The following is a 23,463-nucleotide window of genomic DNA, read 5'->3' as shown; positions in this document are numbered from 1 at the left end:
TCCCGTTTCATGCTGATTGGCTCACAGGATGCTGGAGTCATAGGAACCCAGCTGGGACCCTGTTCCCAACAGAGGAAGGGATCTGACCCCCGAAACCCGGGACAACTACACTCCTGCTGGAAATGTTCTTATAAACAGGGGTTGGTCTGCACTTCCCATTATCCTGGTCATGCTGGCTAGGGCTGATAGAGGCCACTGGTTCACTATTTTTTGCAAATAAAATGAAAATAAGTAAATCTTATTTAATTCAGTGGGTTTTACTTATGAATAAATGGGCGTCTAATTCAGCTGTAACACTACAGTCCGATGCACATAAGCTGGGAGTAACCCTCACTCATTTCAGTTGGGCTTATTTCTGAGTAAACATGCATAGGGACAGCTTTTAAGTGTTTAGAGTGCCTTACATAAGACATTTTATGGTAGAGTGTTTGTTCCTCACACACAGCCCATAGGCCACTGAGCAGATTTCAGAGGCACAGGAACCATGCCAGGAAAGGAGAAAATTAGTAAACTGGGGGGTGGGGGAAGGCCCTTTTCCTTGTTCCACCCCAGAGAGAGATGCACAGTGCAGTGACATGGGATAGGGCCTTCTCTGTGGTACCTTATGGAAGGCCCAGCATGGCGTCTGCAAGGGTCTGTCCTGTCTCATTAACCTTTTAGAGTTCTTTGAGAGTGTTTCAAGGCATATAAAATTGACACTGTGGACTTGCACTTTCAAAAATGTTTTGATAAAATACTGTGGAGGAATTCACTCGGAAACAAATTTGAGCTGAAGCAGATCCCAAGTTTATTCAAAGCCTACAGTGCTGGAGAGCCAAGCAGAAAACTGCAACTGACTCTGACTCTCTACAAAATGATGCAGGCCTTTATAGTTTTTCTAAGAACAAAGACTTCAGTAGATGAAACTCTCACATTTCAAGCATGTGCAATACAGTAGAGACCCACTCATACGGCGGTTTACGTTCCAGACCCCCACTGTAAAGCAAAAACTGCTGTAAAGTGGAACTCATTTAATAGAATGGCGCGCAATGCCCGAAAACTGCTGTAAAAGCGGAACAAGCACTGTATGAGTGGGGCTTTAGTCTAATTGCGTCTAATTGAGACCGCTGTATTAGCGAATCGCTATAAAGAGAAGCGCTGGAAAGCAGGGCCCTACTGTACGCATGAAATTCTTTTAGTTCAAAGCATTCTGATTATGGCTAGGCAATAAAGTTTGACTGACTGATTATCTATAAATTGCTAGGACAGGTTGTTAGGGAGTACCAAAGAAGAGTTAAGGAGGTACAAGTGTAAAATGCAATATTTAAAAAAATGATATCAGAAATGAATTTTTAATATATATATAAAAATAAAAAACACAATATAAAATCCTTATAGAAATTCTCATACAGTAGTACAAAGATGGCCAGAAAAGATTTTTTATAGATAACTCAGTGCCCATACATAATGAAGAATGAAAAGGTCAAAACATACCAATCTAAACATAAAAGGCAATTGATGAACAATGGCCAATACACTTGACTCAATACCCAGGAGATTCAAAGTGTGTAATATGGCCAAATAAGAAATGTTATGCAACTAATATAGTAGGTGCCAAAAACCCACTTATTTTTATATTCTCTGTTCTGGGGTATGGACTGATATGTGGACTATATGTTAATTCAATTTATTCTGCATAAAGATAATTTTGAATTAAATTACAAACTCATCCAATCAGAGAATTTTTATATTCAAAAACAATTTTTTATATAGAATGTAGAGTATAATACATACCATTTCCTTATATCAGTCAATTTTGAACCATATTGAAGATTTTACCAATATAACATATCTTGAGAGTGTTATTGTATTTTAAATACCTAATCAGCCATGTCATTGTGGGAGGGCAAGTCTGCAGAAATAACACAGTGGAAACTACTCCTTCAGCCACTCAATGCAAGCCTTATCTCAGCAGAATTTGTTTCGTTATTTTACATTAACCCTTAATGGGTTGTTGGAGACACTTCACCATAGGAATAATATATACCACCTTTATGCCAAAATGTCTACATATTATAAATTGTAAATTAACATACAAGAATTCCAAAAAATCCCAAAAAAAACAAATCACAACGATGCTTAACAGGGAAGTACCAACACTGCCTCGGTGGCACGGAATGCGTTCTACCATCTTCGGTTGGTAGCCCAGCTACGCCCCTATCTGGATAGTGGTGACCTCGCCTCAGTCATTCATGCTCTGGTAACCTCGAGATTGGACTACTGCAATGCACTCTACGTGGGGCTGCCTTTGAAGACAATTCGGAAACTACAGCTAGTGCAAAACGCAGCAGCCAGACTGCTGACGAGGACCAGACGGTCCGCACACATAACACCTGTTCTGGCACGTTTGCACTGGCTACCTATTTGTTTCCGGGCTAGATTCAAAGTGCTAGTTTTGACTTATAAAGCCTTACACGGTGCGGGACCAAAATACCTTGCGGAACGCCTCTCCCGCTATGAACCTACCCGCTCACTACGTTCAACATCTAAGGCCCTCCTCCGAGTCCCGTCCCATAGGGAAGCTCGGAGGGCTGTTACTAGATCCAGGGCCTTTTCAGTGGTGGCCCCCGAATTATGGAACAGTTTCTCCAATGAGATGCGCCTGGCGCCTTCTCTTCTATCTTTTCGGCGCCAGGTTAAAACCTTTTTATTCTCCCAGGCATTTTAATGTTTATTGTTAATTTCTTCTATATTAGTTGTTAAATGCTCAAGTTGTATGTTTTTAATGATTTTATCTGATTTTTTACTGTATTGTATTTTATTCCTTGCTGTGAACCGCCCAGAGAGCCATAGGCTAAGGGCGGTATAGAAATGGAATGAAATAAATAAATAAATAAAAATCAAAAGTGCTTCTAATCTCAACAAGGAAACCCAAAGTATTCCCTGTTATAGCAAAGGGGTCCAATTTAAATCTTCATTTAGTCCATTTGGCACCATAGTCTTCAGGGAATGTATCCAGAAAAGTTCTCTTTTTTTCAATTTAGCTTCCAGGTGTCTTCCTACTCCTGTGACTTTCTCGATAGTCCAGAATTTCATATCTCTTTCCGTATGACCACAGCTTATAAAATGTCTAACCATTGGAGCATGTAGTCTTCCATTTTTGATGCAACTTTTATGTTCACTGATTCTCATTTTGATTTTTCTAGTTGTCATTCCTACATACATGAGATTACAAGGACATTGTATAGCATATATCACCCCCTTAGTGTTGCAATTAAAAAATCCTCTAAGAACATACCTTTTGTTGTCAACCTGATTAGTTAACTGTTTCAATTTAGCACAGTTAATACAAGTACTTGCTAAATAGAGTTGTAACACTTTGAAGCTGGTTATACTGTCATAAAGAATGCACTTCAAGGTCATACAGAAAGGCATGTTTGCTCAGCCACCTAGTCTATCAGTTGTTTTCCCACACTCAGCAGTTTTTTACACTTTCCAGACACTGGCAGAACCAATATTTTCAGATACCCAGAATCCTCTATATGCTGGTTATTTTACTCCCACAATACCTTCCCAAAGACTCCTGAGTAAGCTTACCCATGGGATTAGAGGACAGATATTCTTATGTGTCCATAGCTGGTTAAGAAACTGGAAGCAGAGAATAGATAAATGGACAGTTCTCCCAATGGAGGGAGGTTGAAAGTGGACCAAGGATACCTATTGGGACCTGTACTATTTAACTTGTTCATAAGTTATCTAGAGTTAGGGGTGAGCAGTGAGGTAGCCAAGTTGATCAGCATGGTTGAAACAAAATGGGATTGCAAGGAACTCCAAAAGGACCTCCCCAGCCTAGGTAACGAGTCATAAAATGGCAAATGCAATTAAATGTAAGTAAGTGTAAAGTGATGCATGTCAGGGCAAAAAATATATATTAATTTCCCTTATACACTCATCATGAGGTCTGGACTGAAGACCTTGGGGTTGTAGCAGATAATTCAATGAAGATATTGACCCAATGCGTGGCAGCTTGGGAAAATGTGAATTCCATGCTAGGGATGATTAGGAAAAAGAATGAAAATAAAACTGCCAATATTAATATGCCATTATACAAATTTATGGGTGAGACCATGCTGGTCACCTCACCTCAAGGTAGATATTGTAAAGCCAGAAAAGGTTCAAAGGCAACTATCCTGTTTTGGTTGGAATGGTGCTTTTCATGTTTATAACTGTAACTGTTTTCCTTGTTTTTAGAACTTCCTGATTAGATTGTCATAACTTGCCTTAGGATCTTATGGTAAAGAGCAGGAAACAATTTGCAATAAAATAAAATAAACCAAAATGATAAAGGGGATGCAGTAACTCCCCTATAAGAAAAGGTTTTAGTTTGGAAAAAAGGTGATCGGGGGGGATGGACATGATAGAGGTATACAAGAGTAGGTAGAATGGCCCAGCTGACAAGACACCATGGCATGCTCCTGAATGCCAATTGCTGGGCAGTTTAAGTGGGAAGAATGCTCTTGCATTCATGTCCTGCCCATGGGCTTTCCAGAGGCATCTGGTTGGCTGGTGCCAGACCAGAATGCTGGACTTGATGAGCCATTGGCCTGATGCAGCCAGGCTCTTATTATTTCAATGCCAGGCAAAGACCTTTCTGTTTGCCCAAGCTTGTGTGGGTTATTAGTATTATCGTTACCTCTACAAAATCAGGAGCCATGTGTGGCTCACTTTGTTTTTAACAGCTGGATTTTAAGGATATGTTGTTCTTTTATCTGCTCTTATCATGGTACTTTTATTGTACTGCAACCTGCCCTGGGATCATATGAGGAAGGGTTACATAAGAACATAAGAAGAGCCTGCTGGATCAGGCCAGTGGCCCATCTAGTCCAGCATCCTGTTCTCACAGTGGCCAACCAGGTGCCAACCACAGTGGTCAACCAGGTTAGAAATGCTTTCATTTAAAATAACTAAAAATAAACTAAATATGCCAGCTTTCATAAGAACATAAAAAGAGCCTGGTCGCTGCATCAGACCAATGGCTATGTGCAGCACCCGGTTCTCACAATGGCCAGATGCCTCAGTTGGAAGTTTAAAAACAGACCGAAGGGCAACTGCACTCTCCCCACGTGCTCTTCCTTGCAACTGAAATTCAGATGCATACAGCCTCCAGCGCTGTTGGCAGAACATAGTCATCATGGCTAGTAGCCATATCATGCTATCCTCTATGAGTTTGTCTAATCCTCCAAGTAGGTTGCCATCACTACTTCATTTCACAGGACTCCTCAGGCAGGCAGATCCTGTACCAATTTAAAAGGATTACTGACCCGAGAGAGAAAAACAAAGAGCTTTGTGATTACTAACAAATTAATTATGGCACCAGCTTTTGTGTTTGCCTAGTACCCACCTTATTGTCCTTTTTGACATGAAGCAAAGGATTTCTTTTTTTAAAAAAATTGTCCCATCTTCTTACATATGTTAATTCTGCTGGCTGTTTTGCAATTCTGGTTTTATGATTTTGTGGCTATCAGGGTATTTATTATTATTATTATTGGTTGGTTGTATATTTCATATAGGCAGTTGTTTGGCGAGGGAATGAATGTTTTATCATTATTTTATTTAAAGTTCTATTTTATTTCTCTGCCTGTTGAAAAATGAAATGGACTGCCTTCAAGTCAATCCCGACTTATGGCAACCCTATGAATAGGGATTTCATGGTAAGAGGTATTCAGAGGTGGTTTACCATCGCCTTTCTCTGAGGTTGAGAGGCAGTGAGTGGCCCAAGGTCACCCAGTGAGCTTCATGGCTGTGTGGGGATTTGAACCCTGGTCCCCCAGGTCATAGTCCAGCACCTTAACCACTACGCCACACTGGCTCTCCACATTATTATTATTATTATTGTTGTTGTTATGTACCTTCAAGTCAAATTACAAGTTATGGTAACCCTACAAACCAGCAACCTCCAATAACATGTCAGGAACCACCCTGTTCAGATCTTGTAAGTTCGGGTGTGTGGCTTCCTTTATGGAATCAATCCATCTCTTGTTTGGCCTTCCCCTTTTTCTACTCCCTTCTGTTTTTTCCAGCATTATTGTCTTTTCTAGTGAATCATGTCTTCTCATGATGTGTCCAAAGTATGATAACCTGTTTCATCATTTTAGCTGCTAGTGATAGTTCCTTCTGGAACACGATGGTAGAAAATGGTTTATCTAAATAAGTTAAAGAATAATTAAGATAATTAATAAATAATAGGCCATTAATTAATTAATTGAGAAGAAAGGCATCCCTGTGCCTCTCTCTTCGAAGCTATGAGGCCACACTGCCGGCACTTCCAATTTCAAAGGCACCGCCCGCCTCCTTCCTTCCCTTGCAACGCTTTTAAGTCGCGGCAGGAGCCAGAGCAGCTGCGCGCGCTTCTCCACTTCGGCCTGTCTGTCAACTAACCCGAGGCCCGCCCTCTTGGGCTCTATCGACCAATCACACCGCAACAACTCGTCCCATTCTAATTCGTCCTTCCGGCCCCTCCTCCTCCGTTCCTCCACTTCTAGTCCAAAAAGTAAAAGTTCGGCTGCGGGCGGAGAGTCGGCGAAACAGGAAGCGGAGTGGACCAATGTCGAGACAGCGGAAATACCGCTTGGCCAATCCGGTTCTGGCTCGAAACGCGGCCTGGCCAATGGGCGCCGAGCTGCCGGTGAGTGCGTTTATGTGTGTGCCTTTCCTATCTCTGAGGGGAAGGAGGCCGGTTCGCTGATGGCGGTTCCACTGAGGGTTCTGCTGGGCTTCTTGGTCGTGCTTGTCGGCTCCGGCGTCGGAGGGCAAAAGAAGAAGGAGGTGAGTGGGGCGGGCTGGAGGAGGGCCGAGGTTGGTCGGGCTCCTGGCGAGGAGGAGAGACTCAGGGGGTACGTCGAGGTCATCCAGCCAACCACATCCCTTTCTTCCGGGACTCAGTTTGTTCCAGGCTCCTCAGCACCTCTTTTTAATGCTTAGTATTCGACCTAGGGGTTCTTGTTACGGAAGAGAGTGTTGCTGAACATGTGTGGAGTGCCCCTTTTCTCCCTCCGCCAGCCACTGCTGGGCCTTATAATAACCGCTTATTTTGCTCACCTCCACGCTGTGGGAACCTTCAGCTGCGAATTCCTACCCTCTCAGGCTGTTGTTGGAGCTTCATAGGTTGTTGGTCATTTGGCCAGGGAGTACATTGGGTGGCCTTGGGCCAGTCGATTCTGGCTAAGCCAGCCTTGCAGAATTGTTGCGAGCTCCCTGGTGGAGAGATGGGTTAATAATAATGTAGTAATAGTTGTAATAATGATAATAAACTTTGCAGCTTTGGTTGTGCCTTTAACACCAATGTCTCAGGTTGCAACTAAATATGAGATGTTTCCTCCAACACTTCATCTTCATGGCAGGAAAAGTGTCTTATTTATGTACAATCAGTATGTAGTTAAAGGCAGGGCTGTGGAGTCGTGGAGTCAGAGTCAGAAGCAATTTTGGATGGAGTTGGAGTTGGTAGAAATGTTCCGACTCCGGCTTCAAAATAAATTTTGATTGACAAATTTTTTAAAATATAAATTCAAAATGTCAAAGAAGCTTCCCATGAAGTCAGCTGTAGTTGAGCATTTCACCATAACTCAAGATGGAAAACATTTTGTGTGTCAGGACCCAGATGAAGACAAATGCTGTGATGCCAAAATCAGCGCATATTCAGGCAGCGATAAAAATGCTCCTATGAGAGCTTCCAATTTAAAAAGACATCTAGGGCTGTGGAGTTGGAAGCAATTTTGGGTGGAGTCGGAGTCGAACAGAGGAGTTGGAGTCGAGAGTTTGGTGTACCGACTCCACAGCCCTGGTTAAAGGCGCAGGAGCAAGCAGTGTTGCTAGCTAAGTTCTTCACTGGCCTGGTTCCTCTGCAAGAGAGGGCATTTAGAAAGGGATGTGTTTCCCTCATGGAGAGAAAGCGATGGGTAGATCCCCTCCATCTACACTGGGCGAAAGGATTTGAAAAGCATGGCCACCCATCAGGAACTGAGTGACGGGCAATAGTAGAGAAAGCTAAGGTGATGATACAGTATGATACCTTGGCACACATATGCAAGCAGGATGTTGTGTGGTCAAGAGCCAGCCTACTGCCTTTATCTTCCATAATCGCTGACCATTACCCATGCTTGCTGGGGCTGATGGGAGCTGTTACTTGCCAACATCTTTAGGACACCATGTTGGGAAGACTTTTTACACAGCACTGAGGAAGCAATTGTTCACACTGTTTTCCCTGGTTCTAGTTTTAGGTGCTGTAAAGAAACAGAATTGGGAAATAGAGGAAATGAGAATATATCTGGTCCAGTTGTGTTTTGTTCAAGTTTGCTAGAAGTTGTTAATTTCTCAGGGAAGGAGAAGGAAAGGCTAAAGAGAAGAAATAAGTATACTGCTTACAATCCCTCAGCCAAACTTGGCAGGAGTTGGGTTTGACCCCAGGACTATGAACCTAACGTGTGTCATTTAAATTTAATGCATGATCATCGAGGTTGAGTTACGACAGCTTAGACTCCTGGAAAACTTGTTTTAATGCTCAGTGAAGCTGTCTTATATTTTCCAATTTTGTTTTAGATGGTGCTTTCAGAAAAAGTGAGCCAACTGATGGAATGGACCAACAAAAGATCGGTTATTCGACTGAATGGTGACAAATTTCGTCGTCTTATAAAGTCACCACCGAGAAACTACTCTGTGATTGTTATGTTCACCGCTCTTCAGCCTCACAGACAATGTGTTGTGTGCAAGTATGGACTTATATTGCTTAGAAGTTTGTGGTTACAGAAAAGCTTGTATGTTTGTTTGATGTCAATATATTTCTCCTTTGTTTTATCTTTTTTACTTCAAGCTTATTTTTCTTGTATTCAAGGGGAAAGCACCATGCTAGCATGCCAAAAATCAGGTGTGCCAAAAGATGGATGAAGCAGCAATCTATAATCTGATACTCTTTATACATTATTTTTTAAGAAAAATGTCCGCAGTCATATACAGAGGGTTGGCTTTTGTGTTGAAATTACTGTATCCTGCATTTTTTGAAGTGCCTGAAAGTGAGAATGTCTGTCAGCCATTTTTGTAGGGACTGTGGTCTCTAAACCTTATTCAAGCAAGCACCTGATTCACAGACTAATTTATCTTTAATTAGTTTAGCATTTGCCATTATAGACGACTTCTACCTGCCTACATGTGAAAGTGCCATCTGCTCTTATCTGCATAGACTCTAGAATTATTATCAATGCAATACCAACTGACAGGAGGGATCCAGCTGCAAGGAAGTGTCAGACTTTCTTTGTTGGTACCGCAGTAGTTGAGATGGAGTGGTGATGTTATTTGAAACATATTAGATGAAAGACATTCTCCAAGGAAAGTAAAATGGCAACTTTGTGAGAACTCCAGGAAGCATGTGCATCCTTACTTTGTCATTTCAGAGGCTGTTGTAGTGGTGACTTGTGACTGCATGATCACTACTGGTACCTAAATAGCCTTGGCATCAATGCAAAGGTGTGGGCTTACTTTCTTGAAACCTCTCATAGACTGATTCAGAGGTGGGGAACCTCCAGCTCATTTGTCACACTTGGGCTGCCAGGTCTCTCCATTTGGCCCTGAAGGCATCAGGTGTGGGGAGGTTAAGGGTGGGGTTTCAAAGGAACAGTCATGTGCTTAAAGTTGGGCTCCCAATTGCTCCTTTGCTGGAGCAGGGCATTGATGGGTGGTAGGAGCATACCTTGCTCAAGGAGGGAGAAGTGGTTTCCTCCTAGCACTGCTCTTGGAAGCCACTCTGCGATGTTCCTTTCAACCTCCAGTGTCGGAGGTTGGGCTTGGTAACCCTTCTCGCACCCACCTTTTAATCTCTGAAGTCTCTAGCTTCTCATAGCACCAGGAACCTTCTTTCTCTCCCCACCCCCACCCCCACCCCCACCAGAAGCACAGGAAAGAAGCTCGCGTTTTAAAAGGCAGGCTTCTTTCTTGGGCTTCCCTCATTGACAATAGGTGCTTGGGAACCACACAGAGAATTTTGATAGGTGTGTGGGGCAACCCATCTGTCAATTGTATGATGTAATATGAGTGATTGGTGGATGACCCCCACCCACCTGTCAAATTTGACCCACGAAGCCAGTCCTGATAAAGATTTGGCCCGTGGAGCCAAAAGATTCCTCACCCCTGGGTTATATGCTTTTAAATCTCTTTGACCTGAATAGATGTTTGAAAAGCACATTTTTAAATTTACACAGACAAGCTGATGAAGAATACCAGATTCTGGCAAACTCATGGCGGTACTCAAGTGCATTCACCAATAGGATCTTTTTTGCCATGGTTGACTTCGATGAAGGTTCCGATGTATTTCAAATGGTAATGTGCTTCTTTTGAATTTATACTTATACCTTATAAATAAGGTTAAGAAAAAGAGATGAGGTTTTTTTTAAAAAATTGCATGTTTAGAGCAAGCGTAAGCATGTTTATGCCACTTACTCCCCAGTAAATTTATTTAGATTTTTGTTATAAGGACTAGGGCTGTAAGTAATAGCTTTCTTCTCTAGAGTATTTAAGAGTAAGTAGTTTGAACAGTGCAACCTAAATGGAAGAGTATGGGAGAGAGAAGAAACATGTTTTTCTTGTTTTAACCTAATAGTTGAACTCCATATATTTATGTAAGACAGTGGAGTTTGCAACCTAGATCTAAGTGTTTTGGTTCATAGGTTATAATGGATTGTATCCAACTCAGTTCTACTCAGAATAGACCCCTGAAATTAATGGACCTAAGTTAGTCATGTCTATTAATTTCAGTGGATCTACTCTGAATATGGCTAACTTTGAATACAACCCAAAGTCTGGATAATTTCAAAGTGTGAGCTGCTTTTTAGAGCATGGATTTTAAATATTGGCAGCTCAACAGAAATTTTGAGTGACAGAAATTTTTTGTGTGTTTTAAAAAATGCAGCTCAACATGAACTCTGCTCCAACCTTCATTAATTTCCCACCGAAAGGAAAACCGAAAAGAAGTGACACGTACGAGCTACAAGTGCGAGGTTTTGCAGCTGAACAGCTTGCCCGCTGGGTAGCTGATAGGACTGATGTGAATGTAAGTAAAGTCCAGACTGACCTCTGTGCAGTGCTGTGCTTCTAACTGCAATGTACAGAAAAGAAATCTGCTTCTGTACTGTTGGCAATGGTTCTGTAGAGCTGGGGGTATAGCCATTCTGCTTTGCCACACACTGCAAGATCACCACATGAAGATAACAAATTTATGAGCACTTGGCCACCCTTTCTAATACAGACAGGCACTCAAGACAATTATTTCCTCTAAACCAGAACAGTTTGTGTAGTCTTATGATTTCATATAGCACAAATATGTTTTTAATGCTTACCACAGTGGGTGAAGAAAGTCAGTGCATTGAACTGATTTTTATGGGGAGGCAATTGTAAATTTTATTTCCAGTGTGGCCAGTTATCATAAGCATCCTGGTATAGCACTATCAGTAATTTGGACATCTTTTCTGAAATGCCTCTTTGATATCTTGGTGTATGTACTCTTGTGTCACCTTCAAATTATTTTCAGCGCATTCTAAAAAAAAGTATGGTAGCTGTAGTCATCTTACAGCTTGATCCTGTGCATGTTTACTTGGGAGTAAGTACTCTGTGTTCCATGTGGATTGTCCCTGCATAAATGCGCATATAATTGCGGCTGTAAATAGTTTAAATGTCTTTGTTAGAGGCCTGTAGGCAAAATCTTTCTTCATCTGCGCCATTGACCCACAAGGTCAGATTGGCTGCAGCTTGGAGCAGGAATGTCTTGGTAGTGACACCTCGGGTTGGAATGTCCACCCCACTGTGGCGTGGTAAGCCCCACATCATGGATTGGGGGGGGGTTGCATTCAAGTTCAAGCACTTTCTCTTTCAACATGTATTTTTGTAAATATGCTTGGTGGTTATATTTTAATCATAATCTACTTTGAGTATCTTATGGGAGCAACAGGGTATAATGTAATTAAAAATAAATATGGAACATTATATGAATACTTAAATGTTACTGTTCATCAGCAGTTTTCTTTATGGGATGCTTCAAATGGTTTTTTAGAAATTGAAGTATCTTTGCTCTCTTTTCAAAAATGTATCCGTCTTTCTCCAAGCGAAGCTGTTCAAGAATTATTGGAGCCTTTATGTGTTTTTGTGCAGATTTCCTCCGTCACCACAGAGGAATAAATGGCAGCTTTTACTGCTGTAGAAATTGTAGCCATTATTTTCCAAACCTAGCTTGTTATTTAAGATTGCCTTTAAAACATTTTTCCCAGGGTGACTCACAACATATTTAATTATAAAACTTGAACATCATAATCCACATTTAAAATAATAATAATAATAATAATTTAATTTTTGTGTCGCCTATCTGGCCAAGGCCACTCTAGGCGACATACACAATTAAATTCCAGTAAAATACAATTTAAAATACGATTTAAAATACATAGCAATACAATACAGTCGACAATAAAGGATTAAATTACAGCATAAAACAGTATGTAAACAACGGGCATTCAGTAATAGTGATAAAAGCTTAGCCCACCCCGGAGGTCCCGAAGGCCTGTCCAAAGAGCCAGGTTTTAATGCTCGGCAAAATGCATCCAGGGAAGGGGCATGTCGAAGATCGAACGGGAGGGAGTTCCAGAGAGTGGGGGCCGCCACGCATGCATTCTGTTCAGGGCCAATTCCTGAAGGTGGCAATTTGTATTGTGAGGGTCCCAAGGCTGTGTCTTGGCAAAGGGCCCCACCACCTCAGCAAAGCTACCAATTTCGCTTTTCATGAAGCACCCAAGAGGGGTCAGATGCCAAGTAGGGGAATTCTCAGCTTATATATCTGCTTAAGGGGACGCACTGTTAGTGCCTTGCTTGAGCCCCACTAGTCAGCATCTTGATGCCAGCATTTCGGAGTCCTGCTGGTTTCTGGGTCGCAACTTTAACATGCAAACTGTTTTTTGACTGTCACAGATTCGCGTGATAAGGCCTCCAAACTATGCTGGACCCTTGATGTTGGGGTTGCTGCTCACTGTTATTGGTGGCCTTGTGTACTTAAGGAGAACCAACCTGGATTTTCTTTATAACAAGACAGGCTGGGCTTTTGCTGCTTTGGTAAGCAAATTAACGTCAAAGCTCTAAACAATGTTTCCTCGTTCCCTGCTCTAGTTCCTCCAAGTCACTTGACCTATTCCTTGCATCTACACACACCTCTAACCTGATCTGGCTATATTGTATATTCTTCTGTTTGGCAATGTAATTAACAGAGGAGCTTTCTTGTTCTATTTTTTTAAAAGTTCCATTCCCATTGATTCTAGTGGTAGGGCTGGCATAGGTTGTCCCCTGTTCCAGGGGAGTTTTGGGGAACAGAAGGGCTTTGGATCCTGTGGATTTATAGCCTTTCCTAAAATGTCTTCTGTTTGCCTCTCCACCTTCAGACTTCTAAAGTGAGAGGGGCACAGGCTGCAGTCCTTTTTTGCAGCATCACAGAGCAGGCATATGAGGACAGATCTCCCTGTCTGAGGTTGGACCTTTCTCCCTGTCCTTGGAGAGGGAGATCTGAAGAATACTGTGCCTGTTGGGACTATAGGATTGCAGCTAAAGTTGCTGTTAAAGTTAAAAATATTGCTGGGAGTTTACATTTTAAAGGAAATAAAACAGCTTCATTACCTTTTGATAACTCTTCTGTTGGGTTCAGAAAATGGGGGTTTTTTTGCTTTGCTTGGGGTAACTTCAGCATTAGCAGCTGCTTGTGGATGGGACACTCCTGGCGATGTCACAGGATTGTGTAACATAACAGGACTGCCACATATGGATAATATCCAGTCGTTATATGAATATTTAATACAAATTCATTTTGAGAACTAAATTGGGATGCAAACTCAGAATTTCTCTAAAATGTGAAGCTGTGAAAAAATGATGAAGCAACTCTTATGACTAGTATAGTTTGGGTCAGTTTAAGTTGTGAACAATATTGGGGATATTTTGTTTTATGCATACATGGTTGCTGATTTCACAATCTGTTGGTTTCCAGTGTTTTGTTCTAGCAATGACATCGGGGCAAATGTGGAATCACATCAGAGGACCACCGTATGCTCATAAGAATCCTCATACGGGTCAAGTGGTAGGTGTGGATTTAAAAAATGGCGAACTTAAAAACTGGATTTGTTTTCATTTCCTGACCTTGTAGCAAGCAACATTAACAAATCTAGTTCTCTAAACATTAGATAAGTCATGGTTCTTCAGCAGCTGTTGCAGCATAGGTAGCATTCTCGATCTTTGTTTTGGACCTTACTTTTTTTCTTTTTGAAGCCTTTCCAACCTCTTCTGTTTTTTGAAGAGGTGGGACACTCATCTGTAAGTGCCAGTTCTTGATCTAGAGGGGTGCCCTTCCTGTCCCACTGCATGCAGTATTTCCTTTTTTATCTTCTGACTGCCTGGTAGACGACTGATGGGACTTGCCTTTTAAGAATTAGAATTCTGAAATGTGTTCCTGGTGTTTACGGTCACTCATAATTAGAAAGGGCTTAAATCAGTTTGAGACTATGGCTCAATAAAATAAATTGTTGCTGACTAACATCATCTACTAACACTGAATCAGCATCACTTTTTTATTTATTATAAAAATTTTATTTATTTATAAAAATATTTAACCTGTCTTTCAGGATACACTTGAAAAACTCTAAAACATGAAAATACAACCCCTCCCCCTGCCAAAGCAGCAGCAGCTAAAGTTTTTTTCAGGTACCACATAACTCAACCAGAGACTTGAATAAATGTGTCTTGAGAGTGTTTCTAAAGACCAGCACAAGACCACATGTGCCTCTCTGGAGAAGAAGCTACACATGTATGGAACCCCCACTGGGAAAGCACTATTCCTTGTACTCACTAGCCTAAACATTCTTGCTAATGAGCCAGAGAGCATGGCCTCTGCTGATCTAAATGTTTGGGCTGGCTCATACAAATGTAGGTGGTCCTTCAGATTATGTAGCTGCAAGCTGTTTAGGGTTCTAAAAGTCAAAACCAGCATCTTGAATTGAGCCCAGAAGCGAATAGGCAGCCAATTTAACTGATACCGAATAGGTGTAATATAATCTGAGCACTTAGCTGCCACAATCTGTACCAGTTGCAGTTTCAACTTGAACGACAGCCCCACGCAGAGTGCATCATCGAGATGTAGTTAACCAAGATGTCGCATGAAAACAGTAGTTCAGAAAAGGGAAAGTGGTTTTTTAGACAGTCCCTATTGCAACATATGCAAACACTATATCAGAAGAGACATTCCTTCTTGTGTGTAAGAAAGAGGAATGCCCCTTCCAAGGAGACAGACACTCATGGGTTTGGAAATATTTTAAAATATTTTTGTTAGTTGCTGCTGTTTTGTAATCAAAAGATTTTTCATCAGTTAATCTAATTGATCAATTTAACATTACAGCCCTAAGCTGACGATAACTGCTTTGTCAATCAAAATTGTCACTCTTTGTACTGAAATCTCATGCTTTTTTTTAAAATCTCTTTTGCTTCTTAAAGAGGTGCCTCATTGGGATTTACCCTTCCTTCAGTTTGCCATGGCTCCTGCTTTCTGTACCCATAGGCCTCCTAAATGTGAAACTAAGACTGTCTATGGTGCAGTAAAAGTGAATGGGGTGTGGCTGTTTTAAGCAACTCTTCACTGCTTTCAGATTCTCACATACTCCCAGTCACAGTAGTGCTGCTAAATCTGGCATTTTCAGTTTTAAAAATACATACACTTTTGCCTCTCATTTCCTTCTACTACATGTTGTTCATTGCAGAAACGTATTTCCTGGATTTGTTCTTATTTTACTGCTGATCTGTATATTGGGTAAAGCTGCAGAAGCTAAACATTGGTAGTAAATTCATCTGAGCATGCTCAAGCAGAAGTTGCACAGCTGTCAAAGGGGAAGAAGGGTGAGAGAGAGACCAATGACCTTTTAAGTCTTCCTCACTGCTCCTTTACATACCTTATACTTAGGGAGAAGGTGAACCTGCATTGTCTGGAAGTACAATCTCTTATGCAGTTTTGTGTGTTGTCTAAAAAAATTGCTTTTAGAGGTGGAAACAGCAAGAAGGGTAAAGTAGCTCCTCCCCTGGCCTGCTTCTGCTCCACATCTTAGCCCCAGGTCCTCTTTTTCAGTAGTAAACAAAAAGCCACATTGTTCATGCATATATTCTAGTTAGGGCCTAACATTCATAAGCTAAGCATGAACTTGTGTACACAGAATTGACTACAAAGCTAGGCTGTGGCATGTGATTCATGGGGCTGGGTTACAGCTTAAAAGACCTCGCCTACAGCTCTTAGGGTGTCAAGAGGTTCCTGTGAAGAGAGCTGATCTCATTAGGAAATATGTTTGGGACAGGGCATGTCACAGGATCTCTTAATAAGAGAGCATTCAAAACCCACCAATCATAACACATCTAACAAACCTGCTCAAAACCAGCTTCACTATAGCATCTGAAAGCCAGGGCAAACAAGATTCTCTTGCAGCACTTCTGGAAAATGCTCAGGCTTGGACTTGGGTGAGCCTCCACGTGAAGGGAATTGGTAGTTACAGGACAGCTACCTGACATGCCTTATTTTGTGCTCTTGGGTAAATGGCATAGCTAGTAGAGTGTTCTCCCTTGCTTTTGAGATTGTGATGGGTGACACATAGACAAGACAGTGTTTAGCACAGAGACCTGAGCTCTTGGCTTTGTAGGTTAAAGCCAGCACTTTAAATGTGGGAAGCAATAACTGCTGCACATGCAGAAATGTAGTTGTGGTAAGCAGTTCCTTGCAGGGGTTGGGCCATTCCATGGAGCATCAGCTGACCTAAAAAGGCAGACATAGCAATGTTGCCAAAATATGCTCTGGCAAGAACTACTGACTGGAGCAGTTTTGTAGTGTTAAGTGGGGATTGGCTGGACCTGGCCGCTCATCCCCATGTAGATGTATGTGTGAGTGTGTGTGTGCAAATACTGTTCAGGAATTTTGTGGGGAGGAGAGTGTGGCTGGGAGTCCAGAGTCTGAGTTCAAATCCCCGCTTGTGTCTCCTGGGTGTCAAGGGCCAGCTAAAGATCACCTGCACAGTGAGTGGCTCAGGAGTTACATGCTCTGCTACCTGTGCAGCTGTGGGCAAGCGGCATAGTCCCAAGGAGCCCAGTTGCCCCCCAGCTGGAAGTCGCGGACAAGGAAGGGGCTGGCTTGTGCAGCCGTGGCAAGCTGAGCAGGCTCTAGCCAGCTGGGGAGGACTAGCCTCAGAGGGAGGCAAGGGTAAACCCCCTCTGAATACCGCTTACCATAAAAAAGTGAATATAAAATGTTTGTAACTGAATAATTTTAAACCTTTATCTTGCAGAACTATATCCATGGCAGCAGTCAAGCTCAATTTGTTGCTGAAACACACATTGTTCTGTTGTTTAGTATCCTTCTTAATGACAAATACTTGCTCGTGCAAGATAGCATATCTCAGTCTCCCGGGACTTGCCCTGGTGACTTTGCATCTTAGGAAAAAGGCATCGATCAGGTCAAGCAAGTAGATGCTGAAGCCTTATTGACGCTGACGCATGTGTGGTCATCTGAATGGGAGACCACTGGGAGCACCATGTAGGAGCAGCAGGTACATAGAGGTGGTAGCCGACGGAAGTAGGAGACCCATGGAAACTGATGGAACTAAATGGGGGTCTACTCTGAGTAGGCCTAATCTTATTTTTAAGGGCAGACATCCTTAGGATGTTTGGTATTACCTGTAGTTGTTGTGAACGGTTCCTGTGTTTATTTGTATACATTTAAGCTTGATATCCAATTGTCACAGCCTGTAAGATTTTCCTCTGTACTTGTGTGTCTGTGCCAAATGAAAATAATAGTGTGGATTTGGTTTTTATCTATGAAAGTTTCTACCACTGTAAATGTGTCTTTTTAAGGTGCCACAAATTCTTTGATTTTGCTTTCCATTGTGGATTTTGTCTTGCTTTCCTAATCCAGTGTTTCCCTCGCCACTGCTGCCTGCCTCTAATTGTGCATAAAATATAACAAGCACAAAGGGGACACAGTAGCTTCTTGCCCAATTACTGGAAATTGAAATGAAACCAAGCAACGTTTTGAGAATGCAAAGGCCTAAAACCTCTTGATCTGTCCTCTTCCTCCCTTCTTTATTGTGCAGCTCAGAATGCTAGTGCAGTGTTGCTGAGTTCACATTTCATTCGCTTTTCTAAACTGTACCAACTACAGCAAAGGTCATGATCTTCCTAAATGTTTAACAACATGTGCAGTTAAGAAGTTGAAGAAGAATGTACTTTCGTTCAGTCTATTCAAGTGGTTTAGCCTTAAACAGCTTTCTCAGATGCTGGTGTTACTCTTGGGATGGTGCTCCTGCATGAAGCTGCTACTTCTGACCTGGAGGTGGGGAAGAGAAAAAGTAAGTACCAATTCAGACACCATCATTCACTGTTTTGTTTACTGGGCCCGGAATGTTTTCTGTTGTGTTTTAAATAGTGAATGCCATGATAGGGAGACTCTCTCTCTCTCTCTCTCTCTCTCTCTCTCTGTGTGTGTGTGAGAGAGTGTGTGTGTGTGTGAGAGTGTGAGAGTGAGTGAGTGTGAGAGAGTATTTTGGTACTTGGGAAAACCTTTCCTCTGGCAGCCATGTTGTCAATGAGAATAGGTTTGTTGTTTTCAGTGGTAAATGTTTTGTTGGCCTCGTCTGCTTCTGTGGATGCCTATTAGTATTTTCTACTGCATGTAGACAATCAGTAAGCATTTTTAAATCCCACAATTCATGATGGATGATTTTTAAGCTGTTCTCGCAAACTGACTTTGTTCTGTGATTAATTTTCTACAGTAATGTGTATGGCTGGCATTGGTTTGGTGGTCTTGTTCTTCAGCTGGCTGCTCTCAATATTTAGATCTAAGTACCATGGCTATCCATACAGGTATGTATTTTTTGCTGTTTAAATTGACCTACTCCAATAAATAGAACTTTGGTATGATTCTTCTGACATGAAGGGCACATATAAAAACAGTCCTACATAATGTGTTTGGATTGAACCATACTATTGATTTTTAAAAAGCTAAACATGTTTTATGTTACTTTGTAATTTAGAAAGGAGTATTTAGAGAAGTCCCTTAAATATGCTAGGACTAGGTGCTGTTATAAAAATAAAATGCACAGGCTCCTGCCTGCAGACAGGTAGTTTAAATGGGACTTGAAGGGAGAAGGCACTAGGCTCAGAATCCATCAGCTGCTGCATGTGTTGACTTAAAGCAGAGATGAGACCTGTGGCCCTTCTGATGTTGTTGAACTCCATCTCTCATCAGCCCTAGACAGCATGGGCAGTGTGCAGCAACATCTGGAGGGCACCATGTTGGTGACACCTGACTTAAACTATGCCATTGGTATACATCCCAGGGAAGTTAAAAATACTTTTGACTACCAGAGTGATTGGAAGATCAAGCCGAGTGCATTCTGAGAATCATGATATAGAGCAGTGTGCATATATGAGTATGTACATCAAAAATATTGAGACTTCCCTCTCAGAAACCCCAACATTCCAACTACACCTTAAACTTTAAGTTTAAAAAGGAAAAAAATGGGTATTTGGTGTGAAAATTATTTAAAAGAAGGCGGTATTGGTACATTGTACTTGCCCAATTTTCTTCTTCAAGAAATAAAAGCTCCCATGTTAAATCCCCAAGCTGCTTTTGCAAGCATATATGTGTATGCACACTTCCAGATAGTCACTCAGTCTATTCAAACACCAGAAACGCCCCCATATCTATGAATCAAACAGCTGGTCTGCCTAGTCCAGTGCTGCCTCCTGTAGTCTGGTGTGGCCCTTCAAGGGTTCAGGCAGAAATCTCTTTCCAATCCTGCGACTTGAGGATTATTTTAACTGAATATGGCACGGGTTGAACCTGAGACCTTCTGCATGCAAAGCATGTGTTCTACCACTGAGTGCTGGGCTCTCCCCTACAGAGAGCCATTAACAGGAATCCCTATCCTGAAATGTAAAAACAGTGTAAAAAGTGTGCTGCACCTTTCATGCGAGCTTTGTATAGCGCTCTGGTTATCTAACTGATCAGTCAGCACAGTTGCATTACCTTAGTTACCGTTTGACCCTAGAAGAGCGCTCCAAGCAGTGCCTCTTGCATGGCTCAAAGGAGGCTGTGAGATGCCCACAAGTGCATTCTGACTGAAGAAGAATGGGATAAGGAAGGGCAGTCACAGGCAAACCCTCCAGGACTGCTGCCATTTCAGTACTGTCCATTTTTCACCACTGGACAACATTTTAGTGCCATCTGACACCATTAGCTTGGCTTGTTTCATCTCTGTTGTAAACTAGTTTCCTGCCATCCCCTTTCTAGTCAGTGCTTCTGTTGCATATCTTCTGTTACGTGTCCAAACAATGCTCACCAAAATGTAAATGTGTCATATCATGATGCAAGTACATTTTACATTTCTGTGAAGTCGGTGGATGTTCGCTTAGTATCTTTCGGATTTGCAACCAATAATTGCTTATTTTAATTTGGTAACCTGAATTTTTTTTGTCATTTTTTAGCTTCCTAATGAGTTAAAGAATGTTGCATCTCTGTTATCCTGAAGCATGAAATATGTGGACCGTCTACCTCTGTTTGAAATTAATAGGAACCAGACTATTGCACACCAAACCAAAGATGTCTAGTGCCTTGACAAGACAAGCAATTTGCTCTAAAAGTCATGGAGAGTATTAAGACATGTTCATGTTCTCCATTTACTTTAAGCCCAAGTATAATTTTAAATTTTGAATCTGGGTTCTTGGTTTCAGATTGGTTTAAAAGAAAACTACACTTTAATTCTCAAGCCACAGTCTAAAGGCCCTCTTTAGGCACATATTGTATTGTTTAGGCACCTCTGTTGTGCACAAAGACACCCTGATCATCACCTCTGCCACTACGTACCATTTCATGTACTGCTGGATCTTTTCAAAGTTCCTGAGTTTCAGAGGAGGCTCATTGGGGAGTGCCAGGGCTGCTGACACAAGGGAGCAGGATGCTCAGAAACAGTACCATGTGCATGTGCAATTTTCCATGCAGCCCTTTGGATTCTGGCTTCATCTGTTAAAACAGTCTGACACTGCAGTATTTCCAGCATGAGAACTTTTCCCCTAGTGCAGAGGACTCTTTGTTTCAGACCATTAAATATGTCCCTCATTGTAAAGGCAGTTGATCAGATTCTAGGTGATTCTACTGCAATTGATCACATTTTTAACCATGTTTTTGTGCAACATGTTACAATGCAAGAGCCACTTGGGAAAAGAAGGATGTTAAACTTTTTTAAAATACACAATTCAGTAGGGTGACTTCCTGAAGATTTCTTTTCTTGAAAAGCATGGGAGTATCTTTCAACAATACTGCCATCTTATAAGGCCATCTGTGTTGCAGCTGTTTTGTAATCTACTTGAGAACTCCTCCAGATTAGCGCATCGACCTCTTAGTATGTGCCCAGTGACTACCAGAAAGTATTTTCTGATATCAAAACTGTTATGTGGGCTTTTAGACCCAGCAGACCTTTGTTCAATAAAGGAATTTGTTTAACTGTTTGGGTTTGAAAAGCATACAGCCCTGATCTTTGTGCACATCAGTCTGCCGTACCCATAATCACCAGCCGAACAAAGTTGGTGTGATCAGCCTTGATAGTACCAATTCACTGTTGTGGGGTAGAGCTAAGGAGATTAATCCCCCAAACTAATTAATGGCACTATTAAAGCTGTTTGTATTGCCATTTACGGGGTGAACATAAGGTTTTGATTCAGTATCCTTTGATATGCCTACTATTCCAGGTGCTAGAGTGGGGGTATGCCGCTTGCTCTACACATAACCCTTCTGTGCATTTGAGATTCAAGTCAAAGGGTGGTTCATGCGTGGAAACTTGCCTCTGTGAGTGGATTGTCCTTGCTGGATTGGGACAACTTCTCTTAAACCTGAACACCTTGCATGCAGAATCCAGGCCAAGCACCAAACATGCCAGTGCTTTGGCATGATATCGTAAGAGTCCACTGGTTTCTTTACCTCTAAATACAGTGGAAATATGTAGGATGAGAGAAGATTCCAGCATGTATAATGAATCTTAGTTTGCAACTGTACGCTTTTAAAGATAAAAGTGTCTGCCTTTTCTCCTTTAGCTGCTTTTTCTCCAGGCAGGAATTATGCGCCATTTGAATTGTTCCCTCTCTTATCCCATGCTCAGGAAAAATTATTTGCTTGGTTTATGCATCACAGCCCTTGAGGATACTAGGAATGGGATCTAGAAGAAATCTTGTTAAGGATTCTAGGAAATGTATTATTGGGAAACTCCAACTGCTTGTCTTAATAACTTTTATCTTCTTCAAGGGGGTCTAATTCTGGGTATGATTGACTACACAGAGTAAGAAAAATAAATTCTTCTGTGGGGGTGTGGAGAGGTAAAGATAGAGGAAGGACATGGAAATAATGTTTCTCATTCAAAGTTGACTGGAGGCAACTACTACTGAACTCAATTAAGTAGTTTTCTCTTATGCAAGTTTGTTGTATTTAATTATATTTCAAGTGCCTTAACACCATTAGTCTATTTTTTGGTATTGACTCCTCAAATATTTTAAAAATGCATTTTTATACAGCTCATAGCATTCAGTTGTAGCATGGATATTGAAAGGACTACTGGGGATTTTGGACAACTTTCAATAAATACTTTACAAATGCACCCCTGCTGTTGTATTTGATTATCGCATCTACAGAACCATTCATGGAGTACAGGGCAGGCCACTGTGATTTTTCCCCTTGAAATAAGCTGGACCTGCTCAAGAGACTGGATTTTGGTAGGCAGATTCCTGGGTGCAATTGACGGAGAGGATCTACATAGTGTGTTGCCATCATTTGCCTCTGTTTGTCACATTTGACAGTGACAGGCAATGTCTCCAGCAACGAGAGCAGTGTCAGTACTAGCCTCATCCAGAATTGCACAGCACTCAGCCCACTTTTGTGTTCTGAGAGGCTGGCCCCCTCACACCCCCAGAGTTTGGTTGAACAGAGAGTAGAGGGAACACTGAACCCAAGCCAGGCAGCAATAAAGTCCCACAGGCCAGCTAAAATTAGATTGAGCTAGGGTTGGGATTCCTATTTGCTATCTTCCAGCAACAATGAAACAACATATGTAGCAAAATTAAAGCCTTTATTGAACAACATGAGGGATGGAGTAGGTTCCATCATATGTGATCTGATAACGTATGTTTAGGATGGGAGCAATGATGTGAAATACACTTGTTTCAGACATGTTAACATTTCGGATAAAGCTTGTTCTCCCACATCCCCCAGTGATAGAATGGGAAGTGTCTTTGTGGGATGGGAAAGGAAACATCAAATTGAGCGGGCTTCTAAGCAACATTCCACCAAGTTGATTGTGCCACCCACTCTGGTCCCATCATGCCCCTGGACTAATGAGGATCAGAGAA

The 23,463-nt window shown here is 41.7% G+C and overlaps 1 protein-coding gene across 2 annotated transcripts; it reads left to right on the top strand.

The window, feature by feature from the left end:
• The first annotated feature begins 6,534 nt into the window (after nucleotides 1-6,534).
• Nucleotides 6,535-22,715, top strand: MAGT1 (magnesium transporter 1). Of its 2 annotated transcripts, none has more exons than XM_061598541.1 (10): nucleotides 6,535-6,664; nucleotides 8,575-8,744; nucleotides 10,227-10,344; nucleotides 10,934-11,074; nucleotides 12,976-13,116; nucleotides 14,036-14,125; nucleotides 17,358-17,421; nucleotides 18,342-18,416; nucleotides 18,840-18,930; nucleotides 20,557-22,715. In XM_061598541.1, exons 1-10 carry the CDS (start codon nucleotides 6,584-6,586, stop codon nucleotides 20,570-20,572), a joined length of 987 nt encoding a protein of 328 aa, XP_061454525.1. In that variant the 5' UTR covers nucleotides 6,535-6,583; the 3' UTR covers nucleotides 20,573-22,715. The 2 variants fall into 2 exon arrangements, with proteins under 2 accessions (XP_061454525.1, XP_061454524.1); XM_061598540.1 differs by lacking the exon at nucleotides 6,535-6,664 and adding an exon at nucleotides 6,671-6,804.
• Nucleotides 22,716-23,463: the final 748 nt, after the last annotated feature.

Source organism: Rhineura floridana, chromosome 16 (assembly GCF_030035675.1).
Source record: "Rhineura floridana isolate rRhiFlo1 chromosome 16, rRhiFlo1.hap2, whole genome shotgun sequence".
In the NCBI taxonomy this organism is placed as follows: Eukaryota; Metazoa; Chordata; class Lepidosauria; order Squamata; family Rhineuridae; genus Rhineura; species Rhineura floridana.
Note: the sequence above shows the minus strand (reverse complement) of the source record. Positions and strands in the feature narration are given on the sequence as shown.

What these genes read in the sequence shown, in the direction of transcription:
- MAGT1 (XM_061598541.1), top strand. Translation starts at nt 6,584, where the DNA reads ATGTCGAGACAGCGGAAATACCGCTTGGCCAATCCGGTTCTGGCTCGA. An exon ending in CTGATAGGACTGATGTGAAT is followed by an intron (nt 11,075 to 12,975) that starts GTAAGTAAAGTC and finishes TGACTGTCACAG; the next exon opens with ATTCGCGTGATAAGGCCTCC. An exon ending in GGAGGTGGGGAAGAGAAAAA is followed by an intron (nt 18,417 to 18,839) that starts GTAAGTACCAAT and finishes AATTTTCTACAG; the next exon opens with TAATGTGTATGGCTGGCATT.